The sequence below is a fragment of the Coturnix japonica genome, chromosome 1 (genome assembly GCF_054131305.1).
Source record: "Coturnix japonica strain WE chromosome 1, WE-NBRP24, whole genome shotgun sequence".
NCBI lineage: Eukaryota > Metazoa > Chordata > Aves > Galliformes > Phasianidae > Coturnix > Coturnix japonica.
Genome location: NC_140663.1, coordinates 72,713,413 through 72,736,926, shown reverse-complemented (window position 1 = coordinate 72,736,926; position 23,514 = coordinate 72,713,413). Strand labels below are relative to the sequence as shown.

Sequence of the window (23,514 nt, the reverse complement as noted above, 5' to 3'; positions counted from 1 at the left end):
CCATGAATTGTTTCAGGTGTAGCCACGCATCTCTGTTCCTCCCTTTGCTCTCTGTTTGCTTATCCACCGGAGCCAGCAGTGGGATATCACAGAATCACAGAACGACCCGGGTTGGAAGGGACCTCAAGGATCATGTAGTTCCAACCCCCCTGCCTGGCAGGGCCACCAAACATACACATTTACTAGATCAGGTTGCCCAGGGCCCCGTCCAACCTGGTCTTGAACACCTCCAAGGACGGGGCATCCACAACCAGCCTGTTCTGATATGCACCAGACAAAGGCACCACAGCACTCCCACACCTGGGGCAGCTCCGACTGTTCCACAGAGGGTTCCAGCAAGGCTGCGAACAGCCAGGAGGCTGTTTATCCCATCTCTGGGATGGCGATGCAAGGTTTGGTTTGGTTTGGTTTGCATCCTTGCCTTGAGCAAGGGCAACACAGAACCGGTCCTAAAGGGAAATAATATTGACATGCTGATAGAACACACAGGAGAAAGCCACAGATCTCAGAGGATTGTTTCAAGTTTATCTCAGACCATCACATGAGTGAATGAGAACACAGTCTGCACAGAGCTTCAGCTTTAAAAGAAAGAAAAAGCACTTCTTGAGAACTCCACGAGTGGCAGAGAAATCCCCACAAACCCTCACATTTGACACTTCCAGGAGCTCGGGTAGAGAAGAGAAGCCACACAGCTCGCAGCACGTTTGACATTTGCGGTATCGCCAGGCACCACACACCCCTTCCTCGCTTTTCCACAGCAAACCAAGCTGCTCCTCCCCTCCCTCGAGGGGAGTAAACTCTTCGAAAGGGCTGACAATAGCAGGACACGGGGAAATGGTTTTAAGTTAAAAGAGGGAAGATTTAGGTTGGATGTTAGGGGGAAGTTCTTCACTAGGAGAGTGGTTAGGCCCTGGAACAGGCTGCCCAGGGAGGTTGTGGATGCCCCGTCCTTGGAGGTGTTCAAGGCCAGGTTGGACGGGGCCCTGGGCAACCTGATCTAGTAAAGGTGTATGTTTGGTGGCCCTGCCAGGCAGGGGGGTTGGAACTACATGATCCTTGAGGTCCCTTCCAACCCGGGTCATTCTGCGATTCTATGGCTCCCTCACATCGGCCATTCCCGTGCCCGCTGAGCCCATCCCCTTAAGGGGAGGAGCAGGGGGCGGGCAGGCGGCGTAAGATGGCGGCGGTGATTGGCCTGGAGAGAGGGGATGGAGCCTGGCGGGCTCACGGCCCGGCATGTCGCTGTGGTGACGGGAGCTGTCATGGCGGAGCCCAGCGCGGCGGTGAGTGCCCTGCGGGTTGCGGGCTCGCCTTCTTTCTCCTCCCCGCGCTGATGCCTCGTGTCTTTGCTTCTCCCTAGGAGCAGCGGTGGCTGCAGGCGGCTCGGGATTTTGCCCTTCGAGCGCTCCCGGCCGACCCGGGGCCTGGAGGGGCGGAACGGGCGTCACTGGATGCGGTGCTGAGGTGCGTGAGGAGCGCGGGCGGCGGGGACCTGCCGCTGGGCTACAGGTAAAGGGGGACGGGCTGTGCCTGCCGTTGTTGTTTTGGTTTCTCACAGAAAACGATCAGTACATATAATGCAAACAGGGGTGGCACTGTATCCTTGTAGGTCATAGGCACCAGTATTAATCCCAGCTTTGCTCTGTTGCTGAAGATGCAGCAGTTTACTTATATCTTTTTCAGATAATCTGTCTCCAGTTCAGATTCCTGTCAAATACACAAATACCTGCCTATATTTATATTTTCTGATTATTATTTGTTTGACATGAGTGCAGTTCATTGCTTATTCTGACCAATCACTTGTCTAGATTCGTTTCTGGCTTTGAACCTTTGCTACCTGACTAATCATGTGAAATTCTTCAAATTCATGTTCTCTGAGTTCGATTAATTCCTGCTACTGAGCAAGTGGATGTTGTGAGTACAGCCACTGTTTCACAACCTTAAATTGTCAGCTAATCCTGGTGGAAACAATTCTCATAATCACAAGATGGAAACCAGTTTGTAGTAGCTCTTACAGTGCAGATGTTAGTGCAGACAAAGGACTTTAGTTCTCTAGCATAGACAGCCAGGATGTAAGCAGTGATGATGAATGCTGCCATCATTGCATAAACTCTGAAAAGCTGAGACTCCTGTGAGGACGCTGTCTTGTTCTCACATCTTCAGTACTGTGGTCAGTCTAAGCGTGATAGCTGGGATCAGCCTCAATTGTGGTGGTTATCTGATGTTATTCCTCCTACCCCACCAAAGCCAAGAATTTAGGTGAAAAGATTCAGGGCTGCCTGCATTGATATACTTGAAAGCGTATTCTCTTTTGTTAAACCTCAGTTATTAATTTTAAGCAAGCCTTCTGTCTCTGTTTTCAGTGGGGATGCTCAGGCAGAACTGACACATCAGCTGAGATGAGGGAGATTTTTAATAAATGCCAGTGGATGTGTTGATTGTTGTCATATGAAATCATCAAACCATGCCAGCAGCTGAGGCTTTGCTGATTTAGCCAGGCTTTCTCCATTGCACTGATGACTGTAATCCCCCAACTTTGCAGACTGAGAATCTGTGTTCTTGCTTTTTTTATTTTCCCTTCCAGTTTCATCTCCATCTCTGACCTAAAGCATCAACAGCGTACTCCGTGCTGCAGCCACCTGACCTGGAGCACAAGCAGATTTAAAGAATGGGCTCACCAAGGGCAAGGTGCTTTACCCATGCACAGCTCTTTGCCAAGGGCTTACCTGATCTTGGTTGGCTATTTAACTGACGGAAGGCAAGAGGACAAAGACGGTTGTCTCTATGTGAAAGACAATACTGGGATAATTCCATGTGAGGTATGTCCTTGACCTGAGGGATTTTGTTCTGTTACCCCTTCTGGGGCAGTACTGCAGAATGCTACAGGTTTCAGATGGTTTGCCAGAGTCTGTACTGAGAAAAGTAACACAACTTTGTAAAAAGCAGGAAAACAGCAGGTTCAGATCCCAGAGAAATGACAGGCAGAACGTGTCACATTTGTCACTGCTAGGAGAGCAACTATGGAGTCTACTGTCATGGATTACAGAGATGAGTAAGTTTAATATGTAGTTCTGTTACACCTTGAACAGCGTGAGGTGGCCTGAGACATGGAGGTCATAGCAGTATCCTGTGTTTGTTGGGCAGAAATAACTTTCTGGAGAGCTGTACTGACCGTTCATTGATGCACTGACGACATACTTTCAGGAAATAATAACTTGTGTGACAGTGGTATTGGATGAAAAGCCAGCTAAATTCATAGGAAGGGATTGCAAATACAAAGTAACTGATAGGATGGGAATGAAAGAGTAGGGAAGTTGTGCCTTCCAGGGAGGGTGAAGACTAGGCAAAAAAAATGCATTAGTTGTATTGGTATCAACTTCTAACTGAAAACTCAGGGGAAAGGGAAGGAGATGAGAATTCTAAGAAAACAGTCTGGAAATAGTGAAGCCTTACAGTGAATTATGTCTTTACTGCAAGGGAATAGCTATAATCCAGGGAATGCTAGGTGTAGAGCTCAGCAAATCTCCAGATTTGCATCTGAAAGGCTGGAAGTTCTCTGTGTGAGACAGAGAAGAGGACAGAAGATATTTAATAATGAAGCCCAGAAGCAGAATAGGAATTTATGATGTTTGTGCAAGGCCAAATTAGTAGATTAACTTTATAAATAATACTGAGTAACTTAATTAATCTCAAGCTTTTTCTCACTGTCTTTTACCTTAGATGCTGCATTTTGAACTGGAGTGGCTGGAGTCACTGTTTCTATTCCCAAGCTGGGCATATATACCACAGACTGACCACAGTGCATTGGGATACATAGAAATCCTGGTGGATCCAGTGCCAGTAGATCAGCTCCCAAAGGAAGTGTCTGAGACCATTCCAGTCATCTACCCAGCGCTGGCTGAGCCACTCCTTATCTCCAGGTAAACACCAAGCATGGCCAAGTGCATCATAGTGCTGCGGTTCTGGTTTCTCAGGTATTGTGAAGAGCATTTGGCTTAGGAAGCACTGTGTTAATCCCCTGCCATAGGTGGAAGCAGGACAGTGAGTGGTGGAAGCAAAAGTTGTATAATAATGCTTCTTTTCACTAGTAAACTATTTTCCAGGAGTTGACTTGTACTTCAATAATCAAAATAGTGAACAGTAGGTGCAGTGAAAGTTCAACTTGTATTTAAACTTGTAGTTTAAATCCGTATTTTGGCAGAATAAGAAAAAATATTTCCTGGTTTATTTTGATATTATAGAAAAAGCATGAGAAGAAAACATTCACTGCACCTACTGTTCACTATTTTGATTAGCACCACTTTTTTTCTTATTTTGTTTAATTTACAGTGAAACAGAAGTATTATTAGAATCTAGTTACTTTTCAATATGAAATTAGTACATACCAGTGGTACGGACCTGCAAAAACTGAGTTCAGTTTTCTGCTGAAGAATTGCTTGTGACGTTTTTATCCCCCATTTGGGCCTATAATTAGTTTCTTATTTGCAGTAATGGTTCTTATACTCTTGTCCTGGAACATGAATCTTTGTAACAGCTCTGTTGGCTTCAAATATTATGGTTTTCTAAAGCGTTGAAGTGATTTAGTGTATAAAATTGAAGTAATAATTTTGTTGGCAAGTTTGTTTCGAAAAACTCTCTAACAAATGGTCAGCTTTGCTTTGTTAGATCCCTTATTTCTAGAAAGAGCATTCTACGTATTTGTGTAATGTCTTTTTGGAATACTCCTGAGTCCTTGACAGATTTTTATTTGCTTCCTCAATTGCCTCCTAGGATTCCTTTTAAGAAAAGATCAAAGCTCAGTGTGGCAGGTGAACTGTCCAGACTCAGCCCCCTCCTTTGTATTCACCGGAAGACATTCTTCTTTCTGTTTCTGAAGTGCTTCACCTCAGTTGTTTGGGCCCCTATCCTGGTGAAGGTAAGTAAGTCCTTGTAATTTTGCCCAGAAATTTACCATCTATATTTGCATATGTGTTGGTTAATCCATTTTTCAAAGCTTGCCCTTTTCCTTTCAATGTGATTTATTTATTATGTCCTAGTAAAAACTACTGATGCTATATTTCTTATTTATTCTGCACAGCCTAGAGTAATCCTTGTGCATAGATAGTTTCAAAAGTAATACCTCTTATTTCTTTCCTTGGAAACTACTGCAGATACAGAGAGTACAATAACACTGTTTGATAGAATCAGTTCTTAGCTACAAAACACCCTTTCAACATAGTCACCACCATTAGCTGTGCATTTTTGCCGTTGATGAACAAGGGCCTGTATGCTAAAAATATGAGGTGCTGCCCCTCTCAAAAGGAAAGTTTTTCATGTGGGAAGAATATTTTTTCCAGTGGAGGAGATGCTGATGTCACTTTGGTCTCTCTGCTCCAGAAGCCCAACCAGCTGGCATGGCACCATACCCTCAAGTTGGGCCACAGGTACACAATAACAGGCCTGAGTATATCCAGCTTGAAGAAATCTGGGCAAAGGATGTTTGTCACCAGTGTTTCTTCCTGCCTACTGCCTTACTGTGCGGAGAAGGTAAAGGAGCAGGCATTGGACAGTTCTTGGCAAGGAGAATCCTCTCTGTCAGCTTCACTTGAGACCACAGAGCATTTCAATGTCTCTTCAGAGCTGAGCGCTGAAGAGTGGCCAGGATCAATCAAAGAGTCCAAGATCATTTCATATGTGGTAAGGATTCATAGCATTAGCTTTTACCCACTCATGGTCTAGCGAGATCTCATTGTCACGATGAATTTATTTCCTTTTCGCTCTGGCCTATGAGTCTCTTACATTCTGGAATAAACTCACATAACTTTCTGTTTGCTTTTTGTGTAGGGAACTGTCACCAAAATACTCAATGCCCAAGCTGGTCTCTATGAGCTCGATAGAAAAGTCTGCTTGTGCCTTGCTTACCAGCAGTTGTTGAACTCTGCACGCGGAATCCGACCAGGAGCATGTGTGGAGGTAAAATTGGGAGACTTCTGAGGTACAATGAGGTTGATCTCGGTCTACTGCTCTATCACTCCTCTTAATGCAGACAGGGGAATTAAATAATATGGGAAATAAAGCTTTTGAGTTGAGCGGGAGGTCACTCACCATCACAGACAGAACAGACTCAAAGTGAGGAAGCTTAGTTTATTGCCAATTAAGAATGAAGTAAGACACTGAAAAAGAAAAGCAAAACTCAAGCCACCTTCCTTTCATCATCTTCGCTCTATTGCTCCTGACTCTTCTGCTCACAGAGGCCACCCTTGTAGCCTCCTTCCTACCAAAATGCATTCAGTGATAAAATACTTAGGCCCCAGGGGAGGCTTGCAAGCATGTGTGGGTTAGGAATGCTGGAAATTTTCCAACAAGTCCCTGAAACAAAATCAGTGGTTTTTGTTTAACAAACTTGGTCATGAAATTATTTGCATCCTCCTTAAGCAGTGCCAGATCCTTCAGGACTACTGAGTTTACAGACAATCCAGCAGAGTGAAAAAGGATTTAGAGTAAGGTGATGGTTTGGGAGAGTGGTGGCAAACCATACTCTCCTATTAAGTCGCATTGTCTGTTTTATCTCAGCTCATCGATGTCCACCTCCTCCAGAAGCCTCTGGTATCCTCACCTTTCATTGTACTTGGTGCTTGCTTGAACAGCACTGTCTTGCTGAGGAGTTTTTCAAGGCTCAGCACTCCTTACCACCCACCAGTCACTTCAAGAAATCTCTACCTACATCTGCTCTTCCGCTATAATCTTAGTATGCCGCACTACCTCTGGCTAGTGAGCCTTCTGGAGACATTTCAGGAGAGGTAAGGACAATTCTGAAGTCCAGTGATGTGCAGATGTGCTTTGTAAGATACCTAAGCATCTTCCAGACCAAAGGTTCACAAAGCTTATTTGCTTGGAGACTAATGGCAGCAGCAATTGTCTGGTTTACTGGCTTAAGCTGTTTATCTGGATTCCACATCAAACGAACCCTGTATCTTGTAGTTGCTCTAATGAAGAAGTCATGAACGTTTTTCAGGTGCATGTGCAGTGAGCCCACTGCTTTCTGTAGGCTGCAGCACTCCAGAGCATGTGCTGACCTGTCCCCACCTATGAAGCTTTATTCTGGAATATAGAAGCACTGTAGGGATGAATGCCTTCCAATCTGATTTGCTTGGCAAATGAACTTAAGCACTGAGGCTGAAGCTGGAAACTGCTTCTACAACCAGATTACAGCTTCCTAGCTCCTCACAGGAGCAGCAGCAGCTGCTCAGTATTATCAGTCATGCGAGCACTTGTTGGAGAACCTTTGCTCTAGCAGATTTTCCCACATGTGCTTATGTCGGTGGAATTTTTGCCATGCTTTCCAATGAAACAGCTTCAGTTCTGTTCCCAGAATGTTGCTAGCTATGAGTTTCATTTTTTATTACATTTTCCACTTGTTTTAAATGTCATTACTAAGTCCTGCTACTGCCTGAAAGTGGTTCCAGTGATTTAGTCACTATCTCTTCTTACTTGATTTCATCTTTTGTTATTAAAACTATTTTGACTGGCATTGTGATCACTTGTGGCTGTTCAAAGTGACGAGGTATCCTTCTGAAAGGGTCCGAATGCAAAGAAAATATCAGAACAAGAGCAATCTGTGGTTATTTTGCTCTGTCCTGTAAAAGAAAACCAAGTGTACCTAATATGATTAATCACTTCAAGTTAGTCGAAATGCATGAAGATCCATTTCTGTAACTTACAAGGAGATCTTTATGTGTTGAGATGTTGCCAGTCTGTCTGTTTCTCATGGCTTTCTGTTCCTTGTCTGCTCACCTGACATCAATCTATGTCACCTTTAAATGTTCCTTTTTTAACCACTTTGCATTCTTTCTGCACTCTCCTTAATTCTTGTCCAGCTCAGCACATTCACGGGTAACAAGCAGAAAAAATTCCTGACTTACATGCAAAACCCACTGTAAAATGGGGAGTGCTGCTGCTTCTGACTGCTCTAAAATTTTTCAGGTTTGCTTGTTTCTTTGGGCACCAGCGACTGTTGCTCAGCTCCGTACACCGAAACCCTGGACCTGCAGAGAAATTCCTTGTTGCAATTCTGCAAGCTGTGGTACCAGACAGAAGGGAAACAAGAGATATTTATCATGAAATTCTAGCAAATATACACCACTGTCCCCTGCAGAAGGTAAATGCGCTGTGAGCTGTTTATAGTTTATCTGATGGGAAGAAACTTGTTGACCTTGTTTTTTTTTCCCCCTTAGTATTTGACCCTGGATCCCCCATACCAGGTCCCATCTCTGTCAGCACTGAGTCGTCTAGCAGAACAGAAGGGCTGGGAAGGCTTCTGTCCATCCCAGCTGCTTTCCCCCTTGGAGGCACAACACATGTGCACCCAAGAGCTGAATCGCAGGCTGGCCTGGTCCTGCTGCACACTCTCAGCAGGAAGTTTCCAGCCCCGTTTGGTAAGTGCCTAGTTCCCTTTACTGCCCGCACCCTGAGAGCTCCTGTTTCTCCTAAAGCCTTCCAGAACAGTTGCTGTCCTTTGCCCCCTCTGATGTGTGCCTATTTCATTTGCTCAGGTGTGACACAGAATTTCTTACTTGTGTTGTGCTGAATACAGACTGAATCTGGGCTGCTGCCGTGCATGCTGATTTCTAGCTTTTGAACATGGGAAGTGTTTGATACTCTTTACATCTTCCTTTCTCTTGCAGATCCTACTAGGTGTGCTGCGAGTCTCCTCCAGGAGAAGTATCCTCCAGCTGCAGGACAGCAGCAGCACACTTCCCTGTGTGATTTGCCATAGGGATAGCAGCCCCTTTGCCAATACAGCTCTCATAGGTATGTCCCACAGAACTAAATCTGAAGGTGCTGCAAACTGTGATGTTCTGCCATCCAGCTCCAAAACAAGGAAGAAAAGACGTGGTCTGAAGATGCTGAAATGTCACTGCCTGGCCTCGTGACTTTAAAATGAGGAAATTGAGCTTGCTCTTTTTGTGTTCTCCTTTCATTAACTCAACTCCTTTCTTTGTTGTGTTTGCAGGATCGCTCTTGCAGGTGGAGAACTACCAACTTGTAGTGGAGAGATTCATTCAGAGTGATTTTCCCTCTTGGGAGCAGCTAGAAAATCCAGAGCATGTGAGGGAGAAAAAAACTAGGTGGGTTCCTTTATTCCGTGCCCTAGTAAAATCATTACTTTGCAGTTCCATGGCTATTTTGGTTTATAGTAAAACTGCATATTGGCATAGTATTTTGGTGCCGAAGGCCTTTGCTAGTTACAGGAATGAGATCTTTATTGGAAATGAATGCACCATATCTATATTGTTTGGAATACATCCAGCCTGGTAGCTGCCCTCTCTTTCACCTTTCCTTGTTTCTCTTTTGAATACCCACTCAGTCCCAGATAACAGTGAATACCCACTCAGTCCCAGATAGCTGCTTGTTTTAGACAGCTACCTGTCAGGAGCAGGGGATTTTACTGCTACCATTTGTCATTTCAGTATCTATGTGCAGTTCTACTTTGAGGATGTTCAGGTTCTCCATTCCATGGAAGGACAAATCCAGAAAGATCCTTCTAGTAAAAGCACCTCTTTGAGGAAAAAGAAAGATGGATGCTCAACATCTAATTTGGAAACCCCAGAGGCAAAAGTGCTGAAATTGGAGGATCCCAAGCCAGATCCTGGCAAAGATGAGGGCTGTCAGAGGGGCCAGAGCAGCACTGGAAGAACCAGCTGTGTTTCTCACCTGTTCTTGGTTACCCAGAAAGAGGGGCTTATGTTGCGCAACTACCACCTACTCAGAGAAGGGGGTGGAGAAGAACAAGAGCCACAGCGCAGTTTTCAAGCCACGGTGCTGTGGCTGGGCAGACCCCAGCTGTGGAGCCACCCCAGAGAGATTGAGAGTCTGCCTGAGCTAGAGGAGACCAGCCATGATGGAGGAGAAGGCACGACACGGCAAGAGGTGAGGCAAGAGTGGGCTTCAGTGGATGGTTTGGTACAGCTGAGAGCTGGGTATGTGGTCATTTATATATTTAGATTTCTAATCAATGGGAGGGTGATTTTTGTCAGGTAGAAGAGTATGTTTATGCAGGTGACTTCTTTCTGCCACTGCAAGGGGTTCAATCTCCTCACTGTCAACATCCTGTACATATATTCATCTCACCTTGTCCCTGATGGTACCAAATTTACTAGTCAATCCTCTGCTGGACTTGCTCCCCATTTGCTGTGATTTTCATTTTCCACTTTTCTCTTAACATTTCTCATCGCCTTTTCTCTTTTTTTCTCCCCATCTCCCACCAGGCACTACTGCTTTTTATGGGGAAGTCATTGCAATGGTTTCCATTTCTGCATCTGGATGGGTTGTATCGCTTCATTGTGCCCCACTGCTCGGTAAGGGAGAGGTTATCTTACAGTTGGAGAAGTTTTACTAAGTTTCTTACATTGGAGAAGTTTTACTAAGTTGTATATGGGAGATGAAGTGTCAGTGACTAAACTCTTTGCGAGGTGTGGAATTCCCACCTGTCTTGCCAAGTAACTGCCTTGGTTCTGTGTTTAAAACTCTCAGAGATCTGAGTTCAGTGGATGTTTTCTTCTTTAAATTATTGTTCCTTATCAATCCTCTTTTGCTTTCATCTTCCTTTGATAATAATCTTCTTTGCATTATGACTCTTCTTTCAGGACTTGGAAGTGTTTGACAAGCTCAGTTTTCCTCCTGTGCCAGCAGAGTTCCTAGGCAGGCCATCCTGCCCCTTATGCCTGCCTGTCCAAGATAACTGGCACTTACGGCATGAGACTTGGCTCTCCTTCCCAGCTGAGCGCCAGGTACTGCAGTAACTTTACTGCTCTGGGCTTTCATGGGTGATTTCCTGTTCACTCCAGAACTAGCTCAGAAAATTGTTGATACAGAATCTCTTGTTAATGAGACAGGAGATGAGTCCCATAAAATATTACTGCTGGGCCTCGTATTTTCCTGCCTTGGAGTTAATGTGAGGAGGAGTCATGAGTTGTTTGATGTGAAATAGCTCTAAGCATGTACAACTTGTCTCTACTGCTTTGGCTGCTATAAATTGAAACCAAGTCTGTGTCTCATTTCCAGCTGGCAGCCAGGGCAATGCTGACGGGCATGGACCAGAGAATTTCCTCCATTCCAGAAATACTTAGCAACAGGTTTGTCAATCTGCCTTATACTTGATGTGACCGTCTTATGGAATGAGGTAGCACTGGTCATTATTGGATACAGTGCAATGTTAATAAATGGAATAATTAATGAATAATGAATTTGCTGCTCTAGGGTTATCGTTTGGAAATATTTCTGTGTGCAAATAGCCCATGCTGGAAACCCATCTTGTTTATCAAAGCTTAAAGGGGTTGCAGGTTACAAAGCTGCAAAATGGTATCCAGGAAAAAACTGAGCTAACAGCTGGTGGGGAGCAGGTGCCAAAAACTAAATTCTTGTCAAAAGTAGGAACAGGGAAAACGAGGGTAAATGTGTGAAGTTGTTCAGGTTTTGGGTTTTTTTTGTTTGTCTCGCTTAAGTAATGAGGTAAGAAGCTTTTCTTTTCAAAGCACTTTTAGTCTGGATTGATATACAGGTGCACTGAAATATTTACCAGTGCCTTACGGTAAGTTGAGTTTCCCTTGCTTGGCTTCTTCCATGCCAAGAAAAATAATGGAGTTAAGCAGGGTAAGCTAGGATATTTCTCTCCTTGTCAATTCTCCCATGCCTGGAGAAGCAGAAGTGCCTTCAGAGACCTCTTGTTCTTGGGTAGGGTAGGCTGCAGCAAGCTGCTTTGAATCTAGTAGTTGGGTGCCCAAGGGTAAGCTGCCCTGAAGCCAGACTTAAGTAACAGCACTTCACTTCACCCTGTCCTTTGTTATTGCAGTCCTTGGGTCTGGATTTTTTCCACTCCCTTCGTCTTCCAAGACAGAGATCCAATGATTCTGGTCTGCTCTCAGTTTCAGAGGTTCCCTTGTTTCTTTCTCTGGAGAGATAGTAGAGAGGACCCTGTGTGCTTCTCCTAAGAATGAAAAGCCATCTGCAACTCTCAGCCTTAGAAAGCACAAAGGTAAGACTATGTCAAAAACATGAACAGAAACCTTGTTGTGATGAGAGGAGAACACCTCCAGCAAATTCAGCTCAGTGTCAGACTCTTAAGATATCTGTGTTTGAGCTCATTACTTGTGTTTTTCTGCCCCTTCCCAGGGAATCTGCTGGCCAGTGATCACAGCGTGAAGCTCAGTGTTTCAGCTGCTGCAGGCTCCCCCGTTGTGCTGGACATTTACATTGCTGCAACCTATCTGCAGCATGTCAAGGGTTTGCTACCTGGAGCCAAAATCCTCTTTCAGAACTTGGAACGCAAAATCTCAAGGTACCCTGAGCACTGCTGTGGTTGGGGACTGAATGTGACCTCCTTTACTGTCTTTAAAACAATCTCCCCTCTTCTTTGGGTTTATCTATTGTCCACACCTGCCTAACTCCCCAGCCCTTATTACAAATGAGATTCCTACCATGTCACAGATTACTAGACCAGCCATCCTGGACTAAAACACCAACAAGCCAATTGTTTTCTATGAGCTGTTGCTGACATCTACGGTCTCCTGTTGCAGATTCCATAACGTTTACTGTGCATACATTGCCTCCAGCTGTGTGACTGTCCTGTCTCTCCCAGCCTCTCACCAACTTTTCACTTCCAGGTGAGTCCAGGTTCTCTTTGTACCTTTCAGCTACCTAAAAAGGATTTCCCCGTTCCAAGTTTCCCACAGTCCTGTTTCTTCTAGTTGTGCAGGAAGAGCCTCATCCCCTTCGCTGGTGTTTATATCCAACTTGCAACGTCAGTTACAAGCCCTGCCCCAGGCACGGATTTTATGCCACGTGTCCTGTGTGCTGACCCTCTCCCTGCAGTGGGTTTGCTCTCTTTGCAGCAGCATCTTCAAAGAGGTATGGAAGCTTCCAGAGAGAGAATCTGATAGGAGGCCTGCAGGCTTTTTACTCATATGCCTTATGCTACCATATAGAAGAAATAAGTTCCTATCCTAATTCTAGAATCCTCTATTCTAGTGTCAGGAAAAAGGCTTGCATATTGGAAAAGGATCAAAATGACAACCAATGAGAAGTATGCATCTGGTATTGGGCAGGTTTGCAGGGGAAAAGTGAGGGCTTTCAGGGGAGAATCCTACTGTGCGCTGCTTCTGAGGTGTATCACCTTGCAGTATGTTTTTTCTTCTCAATTAAAAACTTTTCTCAAGGCACCCATTGAAAATACAGTGAAGTTCTTTATTCCCTGGCATAGTTAGTTAGGGGAATTAAAAGAAACAGTGGCCATTTACCTTCTTTCTTGTAGCCACCCATACATAGCTGTAGCTTTACTCTTCCTTCAGGGGAAGTGCACCCGACACAGTCCACCATGTCCATCACACACTGGAGTGAGGCAAGCCAGTGCACGGTAAGCACTGTAGAGGCTGGATACTGGGAAGAGGTGGGTAGGAGGGAACAAGTTGTGTGACACAGGACAGGATAGGCAAATCACGGATGGGATGTGGTCAGAATAGTGAAGGTAGGAGTTGAGATTCCTCATGTCTTTCCAGATGCAGACAAACCTCTCTTTACTGGGACTTATTGGGATATGATGTTTGTAAAGGGGCAGGGTGTTGTCCTGACCTCCCTCTTGCCTACTCTCTCCATAGGGTGCTGGTTGAGGATGGAACAGGTGAAGCTTTGGTGCTGTGCAGGAACCAGCACGTGGCAGCAGTGCTGGGTCTGAGCCTTCTCGAATGGGAAGCTGTGCAAAGCTGTGTGCAGAGCAGAGGCAGCCTGTTCATTCAGTATGGGGAAGCTACTGGAACTGGGGTGAGTGGGTTATCCTGGCAGGGACTGTGGCATGCAGGGTGTGACTCTCAGTGGGACTGGATTTCTCTTTGCTATGGGTGTTAGAGGGGCTCCCTGACCCCCTCCACACATGTACTGACAACACACCCTTTCCTTCCTCAGTGTGTGGAGGAACTTGAGGATCCCATTGCTTGCTACCTAAGGAACCTCTGCAGGAGTTCTCTCATCTGTCGCCCTATTCTGCTGGATTTCAGCCTAGACAGGAAGCCCTCCAAAGTCCTGCAGCCTGGTGAGCAAACACTGTTGGCTTTTGTAATAATGGGTGTGGGAAGGAAGCTACAAGCTGTTTCACCATTCTGGGGAAGGAGAGCTGCCTTCTCTGCCCACAGAACAAGACCTTTGGAGGATTTCCAAGGAACTTCCATGGATGCAAAAAATACAGAGTATATTAACATTGTTGTTTAAAGTGACACTTGTTGTTTTTACTTTACACAAAAGCATATAAAAATAGTATCGAAGCATCCTTAGTATTGTGGTGATAAACTCGGACTACTTCTGTTCAGGTTTTAAGTGGAAAATACATCACCTAGACAGCCAGGATAGTAATTGTTCAAAGGTATCAGGCTGGAGAGTTGGGCAGAGAGGAACTTCATGAGGTTCAATGAGGGCAAATATAAAGTCCTACACCTGGGGAGGAAAAACTGTGTGCATCAGTAGAGGTTGGGTGCTGACTTCATGGAAAGGAGCTCTGCAGAGAAGTACCAGGATGTCCTGGTGGACAACAGGTTGGCTGTTAGAAAAGTGGCTTTTTGGCCTTGGACAAGACAGCAGGCAGGACTGGCCTTAGACAAAACAGAAGGTAGAATTAAGTGTAGGTCTGGAAGTCCTCACCAAGAAACTGAAGCACTGAAGGATTTTAAATTCATGGGTAGTGACATCTGAGCTCATGCTGCCACAGCTGTGCAGTTCCTCACTTAAGGGGATGTTCTCTTCAAACCACCTGTGCTAACACCTAGCATGTGGGTGTGGGTCCAGGCTTTCAGTGGCTGATTTGTTAGGCTCACCAAAGGATGCACTGCTGTTGACACTGTCTTCTGGATACTGTGTAATGCTTTAAGGCCAGATTGCTCGTGGTAAGAAAAGATACAAAGCTCAGTGCAGCAGCAGCGTGAGCAGCACATTGTCCACAGCAATTCACAAGATAAAATGTCTGTTTCCTCCTGTATTTGTTAATCTTCCTGCCCTTTATGGTTTAGGAGATGCCAAGCAGGCTTTCCTTCCCCCAGAACTTATACATTTGTGTGCTAGAAGTTAGGAGCCATGTACTGAGCAACTATGTGTTGTCCTTCCCCTTCAGCTCCAGTGCAAGTGAGAAATTTTCGGTCTGGTGAAGTGGAGTTTGTGTCACAAGTGAGACCTCTACAGAGCCTGTTGTGCCTGAACGTGGAAGAAGTGGAACAAAAAGCCTTATGCTGTCTGAACAGAGAGAGGATCGAGAGGATGTCTGGTCACTGCCAAGTGGGAACCACTACTTAACATCTTTCCCAGTAGGAGATGGATTACAGAAATGTCTATTGGAATTGGGAGGGTATTTTTTCCCCCCTTTCCTCCTTTCCAGTGGGAGCACAGGCCTTTGAGCACAGCATGAAGACCGTAACCAAGAAGCTGACATGACTATTGGAATTCTTGAACTGGACTATTGCCACCAGCCACTGTGGGCTTTGCTTCAGGGAAGAAATGTTCATTGTCTCCTACATGGCAGCCATTGCTCTGGGCCTAGGACATATAATGTGTGTTGTTTATGCAGTATGATCTAGTAAATAAGTCTATCACATTGCAGTTTAAATAACAATATCTATTTTTATACCATTTTACTTGTACGTGCAGAACTGAGCCAGAATATTGATTCTTAATTTATGAGCCAGAGAACAGCATTTTGCAGGTCATTCACTGTCTTCAAGGGAAAGTGTGTAGTTTCCTTAGGGGAAATTCTCCTTACCCTGTTTGAAATAATTAAAATGCTTTTAAAGTGTTTCCTTCCTTGAAGAAGAGAAATAAACAAGTTACTGTTTGGAGACTAAATCATGGCACTAACAGTCCTATACAAGCATTGTTTTGCAGCTTAAACATTATTGCAGTCTGAACATTATCTGGAGCTGGTAGTGAGGAATGCAGAGAGCTATGATATGAGTTCACAGCACATTCCAGGCTTGTCCATCTGCTGCTGATTAGTAAGTTGGGGAAAATGCAATGCTGTGTGCCTGTATCTGTAGTGGCGCAGCAGCCTCGCTGGCACAATGCCATTTGAAGAGATTCCACTCCCATCTGCCTGCAGCAATGACTGAGCATTCTGTGCTTGCAAAATAACGTCCACATCCTTCTTCTTGTGTTATAGGTTAATAAACCCAACCCACAATTACTTTCCCACCTTACTCAGTGTGTAGTGCCTATTTGAGCAGCTGCCCAAATAGAATTTGGGGTTTTGTTTGCTCATTGTTTCCTCCTGTCTTTTCCCCTTCCCCCTTAGTTTGAGCCTTATATTAATTTTCAGGTGATGGTTTTAATGAGCATGTGGAAAGTATCTTCAATCTCAAGGCCTGCTTGCCACCCATAGACCAAAGCATGAGTGCCCAAGACCTGACAAATGCTGCTGCTCAATAAAGTTCTGAGACTCCATCCTAAAGAAAGTCACAAAAAGAAGAAAGGAAAGATCTTTTGAGTTTTGCTGCAGTGGCCTTTTTTCCCAGTAAGTGCTTCCTCAGAAAAGGTAAAGGTTTTGCTAATGCTTGCTCTTCTTCCCAAGGGAAAAAAAGGACATTTTCTCATCCTAAAGAATTGCTGACTGTAAGTGACCTCAGATGAACAGATCAAAATCCAATTCGAAAGTACCACTGAGAATCCTTGGAAATGAGTTAGCATAGTTGTAGACAGTGCTGCAGTGGTAGATAGGTCTCGTATCTGGCACTTCCTATTTAAAAACGATAAGGCAGATTTTTCCTATGTAGTTGAAACTGTTAAAGAACCAGGTTTAATTCTGAATTGGAACTTTCCAGTAGTGCTAATCTCCCTCTTTTCCTCCTCATTATTTAGTCATCTGTGCTGCCGCAATAATAATCTTTCTGAAACCAAAAATATCTTCTTGTTGGCAGGGACAAGAAATACAAAGGAACAATGAACTGGCTTCATTTTGTGGCACTGCCTGCCTCTCAGCTCAAGATGGAGGAGAGCACAAAGTATGCCCTGCCATCTATCTCTATCAGTCGTGACTGTTCTGCATAGGACAGAGATGTTCATTTTGGCTGATTGGTTTTTTGGTAGCTCTCTATAATCATTTTACCTCTTGAGCCCCACATGCAAAACTGATGAATGCTGGCAGGCAGTTAACCTATGCCTCAGCGCTCCTCAATCTAGGGTGGGATTGTTCAGGCTGGCGGCTCCTTATAGCCCTGTTCAAGGTGTCCCCCAGTAGGTAGCATTTACTGAAGGTACCACACGGTGCAGTAGGATTATTTGAGTAAGGTGAGTGCAAGCACAGCTTGTACTGCTTCTCAGGGGGTAGAGGAAGAAGTCAACATGGCCTTGCAGAAGTGTATTAGAGATTCATAGCCTCAATGTGTATATAAGGTGTGTGCTTATCAGTTTCTCTTTTGAAGCTTACCTCCTTGTCCAGCAGCATTTCCAGATGTTCTATATTGACAGCACACACACGGGAAGCAGAAGCATCCAGTGACAGGCTGGAAGGGAGGAAGACACTGACTCTGTGTTCAGGTTCACCACATGCAGGCTGGTCTCCCTTGTAATGTTGAAATCTGTATCGGATGAATAGTGAGAGGAGGCTACCAGATTGGAGAACATGGTGGGTAGACCTATTGCTCCTAGCTTTAATGAATGTTGGTAGATACTACCTCTTTTGCTGGAACCCACTATAATGAAGCCCTTGTCATGACCCTTTCCATGTAGAACACACAAAAAAATAGCCAAGTTCAAGGAGTATTTGGACAGTGCTCTATGACAAGGGGTTTGAGTTTTGGGGTGGTTGTGGGTAGAGCCAGATGTTGGGCTCAGTGATCCTTATGGGTCCCTTCTAACTTGGGATGTTCTGTACTATTCAGTGATTGTGAAAAGTACAGTGATTGTGTACACCAGTTTTACAGGAGTGAGATCCTGAATGGGTTCTGAATCAGTGGGGATGGAGATGGGGGAGAAAATAAACAGGATTCTGTGACCTCTATTATCCTGAGATATCAGAGCTGAAGTATCCAATGAGTTCCCTTTATTGCAGTGCTCCTCTTCAGAATGATTGAGACGTGTGGAGGTGGCAGCAGTTGGGAATGGACTGGAGTCAGAGACATTGATACTGGGAACAGCTGGAGGCCAGCTGGCTTGTTACAAGCGCTGGGATCTAAGCTGAAAAGGCGAGAGTCAGAAGTTGGAGGTTTTGGTTTGAGGTTTCAGTATTTTGGTTGTAGTTTTTTGTTTGCTTGTTTTGTTGCTTTTGTTGTTAAGATACAAAACAATGCGTTTCTATAAACGGTGTCCGGCCCTGGTTTCTGTCCCTGTGTCCAAGGAGGAATCCTACCATGAGGAAGGACTGAAATAGCAGAATAAAACACAGGTTAATTCCATTACATCACAGAGAGAGGAAAGCCTGGATTAGTGGCAGATGTCATGTAATCCACAGCCTCAGTCTGACAGGATTAGACATCTGCTAATTCAGAATGGGGACTACTGGCAAATATCGCAGAACCGTGGAATATCTCCAGTTGGAAGGGACCCACAAGGATCATTGAGTCCTGCTGCTGGTGCCACACAGCACCACCCAGAATCCAAACCTGATGTCAGAGCTGTGACCAAACATACTCCAGCACTCAGGGCCATGCCCACCGCCCTGTGGTGCAGCCCCTGTCCCTGACCCCCATCTGCCCCTCCCCTGTCACAGCTCCATGCCGTTCCCTCGGGCCCTGTTGCTGTCACACAGAGCAGAGCTCAGCGCTGCCCCTCCGCTCCCTGTGAGGAGCTGCAGCTGCCATGAGGCCTCCCCTCAGCTCCTCTGCTCTGCACTGAGCACACCACAGGGCCTCATATACAAAATATGACAAATAATGTTCTGCTATTTAGAATCCAGCAGAGGAAAGCAAGCAGTGGTCCCAGCCTTCCCCCCCTTTCCCAAAACCAGGGGAGGCAGTGCTGCAGAAGCCCCCAGTGTACACAAACACACTGACCCGTGCCCATGGTCTCTGGGTGCTGTTGAACTCTACCTGTCACTTTGATGTTCCCTGTAGCCTTGGCAATGCTGTTTTCAATCACGCAGGTATACGTGGCGTTGGCTGTAATGTTGTGCAGAAAGGAAACCACTTTCAGAGTGACGTTCTCAGAGTTCAGCTGGTAGCTGGTGTTGGCAGCATGAGGCAGGCACTTCCCAGTGTTGCTGTGTGCCATCCAGTGCACGGTGGGCCGAGGGAACCACCGTGGCGCTTCGCAGTGCAATGTGTCCCCACTGCTGCTGGTCTGCACATGGACCTTGGGGGTGCTAAAGGCTTAGGGAGGGAGAGCAAGGAGAGTCAGAAAGGTAAGCATCTGAGAACAAGGCCCTACTTGCTTGCTGGTCCCAGGTGTTCCTGGAGTACTTAGTGCTCACATCTCAGCACTACACATGGCCAAAAAACACGGGCTCAAGCAGACTTCTTACAAACTGTGCTAAAGAGGGATGCCTGTAGAGGAGCAAAGTCTCCTGCTGACAAGGCACTCCAGTTTGACAAGATCTGCTGAAGCTGTGGCACAACTTCGTTGTTTTTAAGTGATTCTGCTTGTCGCACCTGAGGTTGGTCCTGGACACGCAGCCCAGTCCTTTCCCAGGAGCTCCCAGCAGAGGCTGAAATGATGTACAGCACTGAGAAGTGGCTGCTTCTTCAAGGTATGTCTCAAGCCAACAGTGTAAAGTGACTTCCAGACCTCTCCTGGAAGGCCAACTCTTCAACACTCATAGAGCCATGAAAGCCATTTTCCCCCTCGTTTCCAATAATTCTCTTGCCTGCCTTTGTTCCCCTGGAAAGTCCTGGACCCGCTGTTGTCTGCCAAGCCCTGAGCTCAAGGGACGTGTGGGAGCTTCAGAGCTGCTGCTAAAAGCCCACTGAAGAAACAAAACCCCCTACATAACAAGGTGAATGGTTAAATCTAGCAAGTATGGAATGCTTCAGGTAACTGCGAGATATAGGTTGTTTGTTGCTTTGATAATCATGTTTTAAAGGTGTATACATTATAAAAGTAGGAAAAAGATTTTGAATGTACTATAATTTTTACTATGTAGAAGTGCTGGCTGGAGATTTATCTTAAAGCTTGAGAGAAGAAAAAAAGCAACAAAAGTTTTATCTTTAACAAGAGTAAGATCTGGGTGTTTCTGAGATCATTTAGCTACACCCATTCTAAAAATAAGGGCTCTTAGCAGTCAGATGATTAGCTAGCAAACTGCCTGTAGTAAATGTAAGAAGTAAAATATGCATTGAAGTATTAGAATAGAAATCTCCCTTCTCTGGAGCAAGGACATGGAAAGAGAGGGTAAGGCCATCAGCACCTCTGGAAAGCCAAAAAAACCCACTCCTTATCCTCTTAGGCATGTTATTTTTTCCAGCTCTGGATACTCAGCCAGTCTGGAGCATGATCAAAAGCCTTGGCAGAGCCAAGCAGCATTTCATGTCCTTTGGGATCTTACAGAGGTGAGAAAAAATTGTGTCAGCTTTCAGCTTCTGTCACACCATGGAATAAAGGAAACGGCACATCCACACAACGCAGTCTGGCCTTTCACTAAAATAACATTCCTGGATTTCACAAGCAGTTTACAACTCAGCCGCTGACGCTGGGCTTTGCCCCCTTAAACACATGTAATTCCTTCACCAAGTCTGGTTTCACTGAAACAGTGTCTCAGGGAGAAGGTCCTCATAACTACCATCAGATGTACACCTACCCAAGATATGAAGAGCCCCATGGTGGCTGCCAGATGGGTCCGCCTTGCCCAACCCCTGCTCAAGCAGGAACACCTACAGTAGGGTGCCCAGGACAACATCCAGATGGCTTTTCCTCTGGGTGACCTGTTCTAGCAGCCAGATCTGGATACATCAGCCTATGTTTCACAGTGGGAGTTTCTTTTCCATATCCCCAGACAGCATTTCCTCACCTCCCGTCTGGTACCGCAGCACTGCTACTCCACTCCCACGGGATGTAGTGACGGAGCACCTGTAGGTACCAGCATCAGAGAGCTGCACCTCTCTCAGCTCCAGAGAAGCATTTCCACCAATCACCTGGTCTGCAAATACCGCAGTGCGGCCCTGAAACGCCACGTCTTGCTCTTGCAGGTGATCCTTCCCCCCTCTGAACTCATGAACCAATCCGGCCACTCCAACTTTTGCCCATCGAATCACTATGCTGCTCATCCAGATGTCGGGCTCAAAGGTGCAGCCCAGGAGGCCACTCTGGCCAATGTTCCCAGGTGATGTCAAGGTGGTGACGTTGATGGAGCGCTTTCCTGCATGGAGAAAGCACAGTGAAGGAGGTGAGCGCAGAGAGAGACCAGGCCAGTCCCAGACTTGAAGACACTTCCCATTTGGGAGGTGGGAATATGGGATCTTTAGGATTTTCTGCGTGTTTGGCTCTGGGGCTCCGGGCACTGGGACAAGTCCTGTTAACGCAGTGCCAAACCCCCATCAGCACAGGCTGCTCCACATTTATCCACCCCTTTCCTCAGCAGCATAAAAAAGCAAGGAATGCAAATGGTCACATACCTGAGATACCAAACCCGATGATCAGGGCAATCACAGCAGCTAGGATGATAATGACTGTGGTCATGCTATTTGGGGAAAAAAGAACACCATTACCATGCAGCCTTCCTCCCTTACACCTCGCATGTGTCCACAGAGCTGCTGGTAGGAAGGAGGTGGAGGCAGGAAAATGACACACCTCAATGGAACCTCTGCCTTCATCAGGCTTGGAAGAGCTCATCCTGGTCTTTAAGTAGCCTCAGTGAATGCAGTAGAGGTCAAGCTGCAAAGAATTGCTCTCTAGAAAGCACTGTGATACAGTCAAGCGCTATGGAAGAAGCAGCTCCCTCCCTCCTCTCACTCCCAAAGCAGACACAGATTACATCGTACCTCCAGAACATCACCTGGCCTTGGGATGCCATGGTCACAGCACTTAGGAAGATGAGGCAGACACCAAGAGCCCAAAGGTCGCACACAGTGTGCAGCACAGCCCCCGTCCTTCTCACGATGCATTCTTCCAGCCTGTCCTGCTTAAATAACTGAACCCAGCTAAGGAGTGGTGAGTCCAAGCAGTGAACTCCCAGGAATGAGGAAACAGTATCTTGGCTCCCCCCACCAGGCCAGTCACTGGGGAAACAGGAGAGAATTCTTAAACCATTAATTTAAGAAGCATTTAATTTGATTTAAGCTGAAAAATACTCCAGCTTACGGTTCAGTAGCTGACTATACCTGGGATCAGGCTGCAGGAGTCTCCCATGCAGACACACAAAACCACTCTTTCCTCTCAGAGCTGTGGACATGAGAGCACATAGAAGAAAAGTGGACCAGACCTTCCAAGTCTTTCTCTCTGTGCTTGTTCTCACTCAAGGCTGGGGTTGGATTGAGTAGCTCTTGGGGATGAAGAGGTTGAATAGGGCAGAGATTGTGAAAGACCAGAGAAGGGAAGGCAGCTTGCACCACTTTCCTGAAAGGGAACCAGAATATCCTGTCATTTACATGTGGACCGTGTTCCAGGGAAGATGGTGAAAGGGGGATTTTTGCACAGTCCTTAGATACCTCCAGTCAGTTTGGATGGTTACTGGGAGCCAACAGCTTAACAAACAAAGCAAATGACTTTCTCTGCAACAACCAGAGGCCAGCGTATAATCAACACATCAGTGACCAAACCAGCAGCAAAGACTGAGTAATGTTCAGGAGAGCTGAAGATGCTCTAAGGAACACGGTAAGTGCCTAATGCTGTATGTGCAAGATGTCAGATGTGTGTGTGTGCTGAATCTTTTGGATCACAGTTCAACTCTAAAACAGCCCATTAATGGCTACATGGAATGAATGTATCCAGACATAGTGTGTGACACATAGCAGACTTCTAGACAACAGTGAGAGAGCTGTAAGTGGCTGTGGCTCTGGTATATGCATGCGTTGAAGGCAACCAAGTATTCTAAGGCATTTAGCCCCCAGAACTCACCACTTCCAACCTCCTCACACCAGGCTGATTACATGCCACAGCTTGTGTGGATCCTCCTATGTCTTACTCCCTTGCACTGATAAGAGTGCATATATCTGCACTACGCCTAGCAACCCAGTAGGGAGCAAAGGCAAATTAGAAAGCAGATGGTTTCCTGCTGGGTTAGGAGGCAGAACTGGCTGCCCATAAGGTCAGAGGAGTGCCACATCCAGAGTTACTCGTGTTGGGATGGGACTGCTTGGCCTGCAGGACAGAGGAGACAGGCTGGGACCTTCTCCTTTCAACAGTGGGTCTGTTTGCTGTTGGAATTCTTGATTTATTTCAGTAGGAGTGCTTGACTGTAATTGCTGTACAAGCAGAGGAGATGCCTGAACACCCCTAGCAAGGCCTGTGGCAGAGATGTGGGCATGGCCTACTTCCATTGCTCCAGTTCCAGCTGCTGCTGACAGCTCATCCATCACCCTACAGCCTCAAATAAAACTGAGGAGGGGAAATATTTCACTTGATCATCACTCACTGCCTTCT

At 45.8% G+C, this 23,514-nt stretch overlaps 2 protein-coding genes across 16 annotated transcripts; one reads left to right on the top strand and one right to left on the bottom strand.

The window, feature by feature from the left end:
* Positions 1–1,148: 1,148 nt before the first annotated feature.
* Positions 1,149–15,855, top strand: CTC1 (CST telomere replication complex component 1). Of its 4 annotated transcripts, none has more exons than XM_015874341.3 (24): positions 1,150–1,283; positions 1,361–1,509; positions 2,585–2,819; positions 3,721–3,920; positions 4,771–4,915; positions 5,377–5,676; positions 5,824–5,952; positions 6,553–6,779; positions 7,963–8,137; positions 8,214–8,414; positions 8,664–8,790; positions 8,993–9,107; positions 9,450–9,909; positions 10,248–10,337; positions 10,626–10,769; positions 11,044–11,114; positions 11,904–12,013; positions 12,151–12,316; positions 12,555–12,641; positions 12,711–12,885; positions 13,326–13,390; positions 13,632–13,794; positions 13,936–14,062; positions 15,131–15,855. In XM_015874341.3, exons 1-24 carry the CDS (start codon positions 1,209–1,211, stop codon positions 15,307–15,309), a joined length of 3,915 nt encoding a protein of 1,304 aa, XP_015729827.2. In that variant the 5' UTR covers positions 1,150–1,208; the 3' UTR covers positions 15,310–15,855. The 4 variants fall into 4 exon arrangements, 2 of the variants coding, with proteins under 2 accessions (XP_015729827.2, XP_015729836.2); XM_015874350.3 differs by having other exon boundaries at positions 1,151–1,283; positions 12,726–12,885; XR_014937389.1 differs by lacking the exon at positions 13,326–13,390 and having other exon boundaries at positions 1,149–1,283.
* Positions 7,136–22,445, bottom strand: VTCN1 (V-set domain containing T cell activation inhibitor 1). 12 transcript variants are annotated; one of them, XM_032447282.2, is made up of 7 exons: positions 22,254–22,445; positions 21,915–22,151; positions 21,549–21,613; positions 20,945–21,292; positions 19,032–19,310; positions 17,432–17,582; positions 7,136–7,616 (listed from the first exon to the last, which is right to left on the bottom strand). In XM_032447282.2, exons 1-6 carry the CDS (start codon positions 22,322–22,324, stop codon positions 17,461–17,463), a joined length of 1,122 nt encoding a protein of 373 aa, XP_032303173.2. In that variant the 5' UTR covers positions 22,325–22,445; the 3' UTR covers positions 7,136–7,616; positions 17,432–17,460. The 12 variants fall into 12 exon arrangements, with proteins under 12 accessions (XP_032303173.2, XP_015729952.2, XP_085380597.1 ...); XM_015874466.3 differs by lacking the exon at positions 7,136–7,616 and adding an exon at positions 11,500–11,929; XM_085524471.1 differs by lacking the exon at positions 7,136–7,616 and adding an exon at positions 11,500–11,929 and having other exon boundaries at positions 17,432–17,507.
* Positions 22,446–23,514: the final 1,069 nt, after the last annotated feature.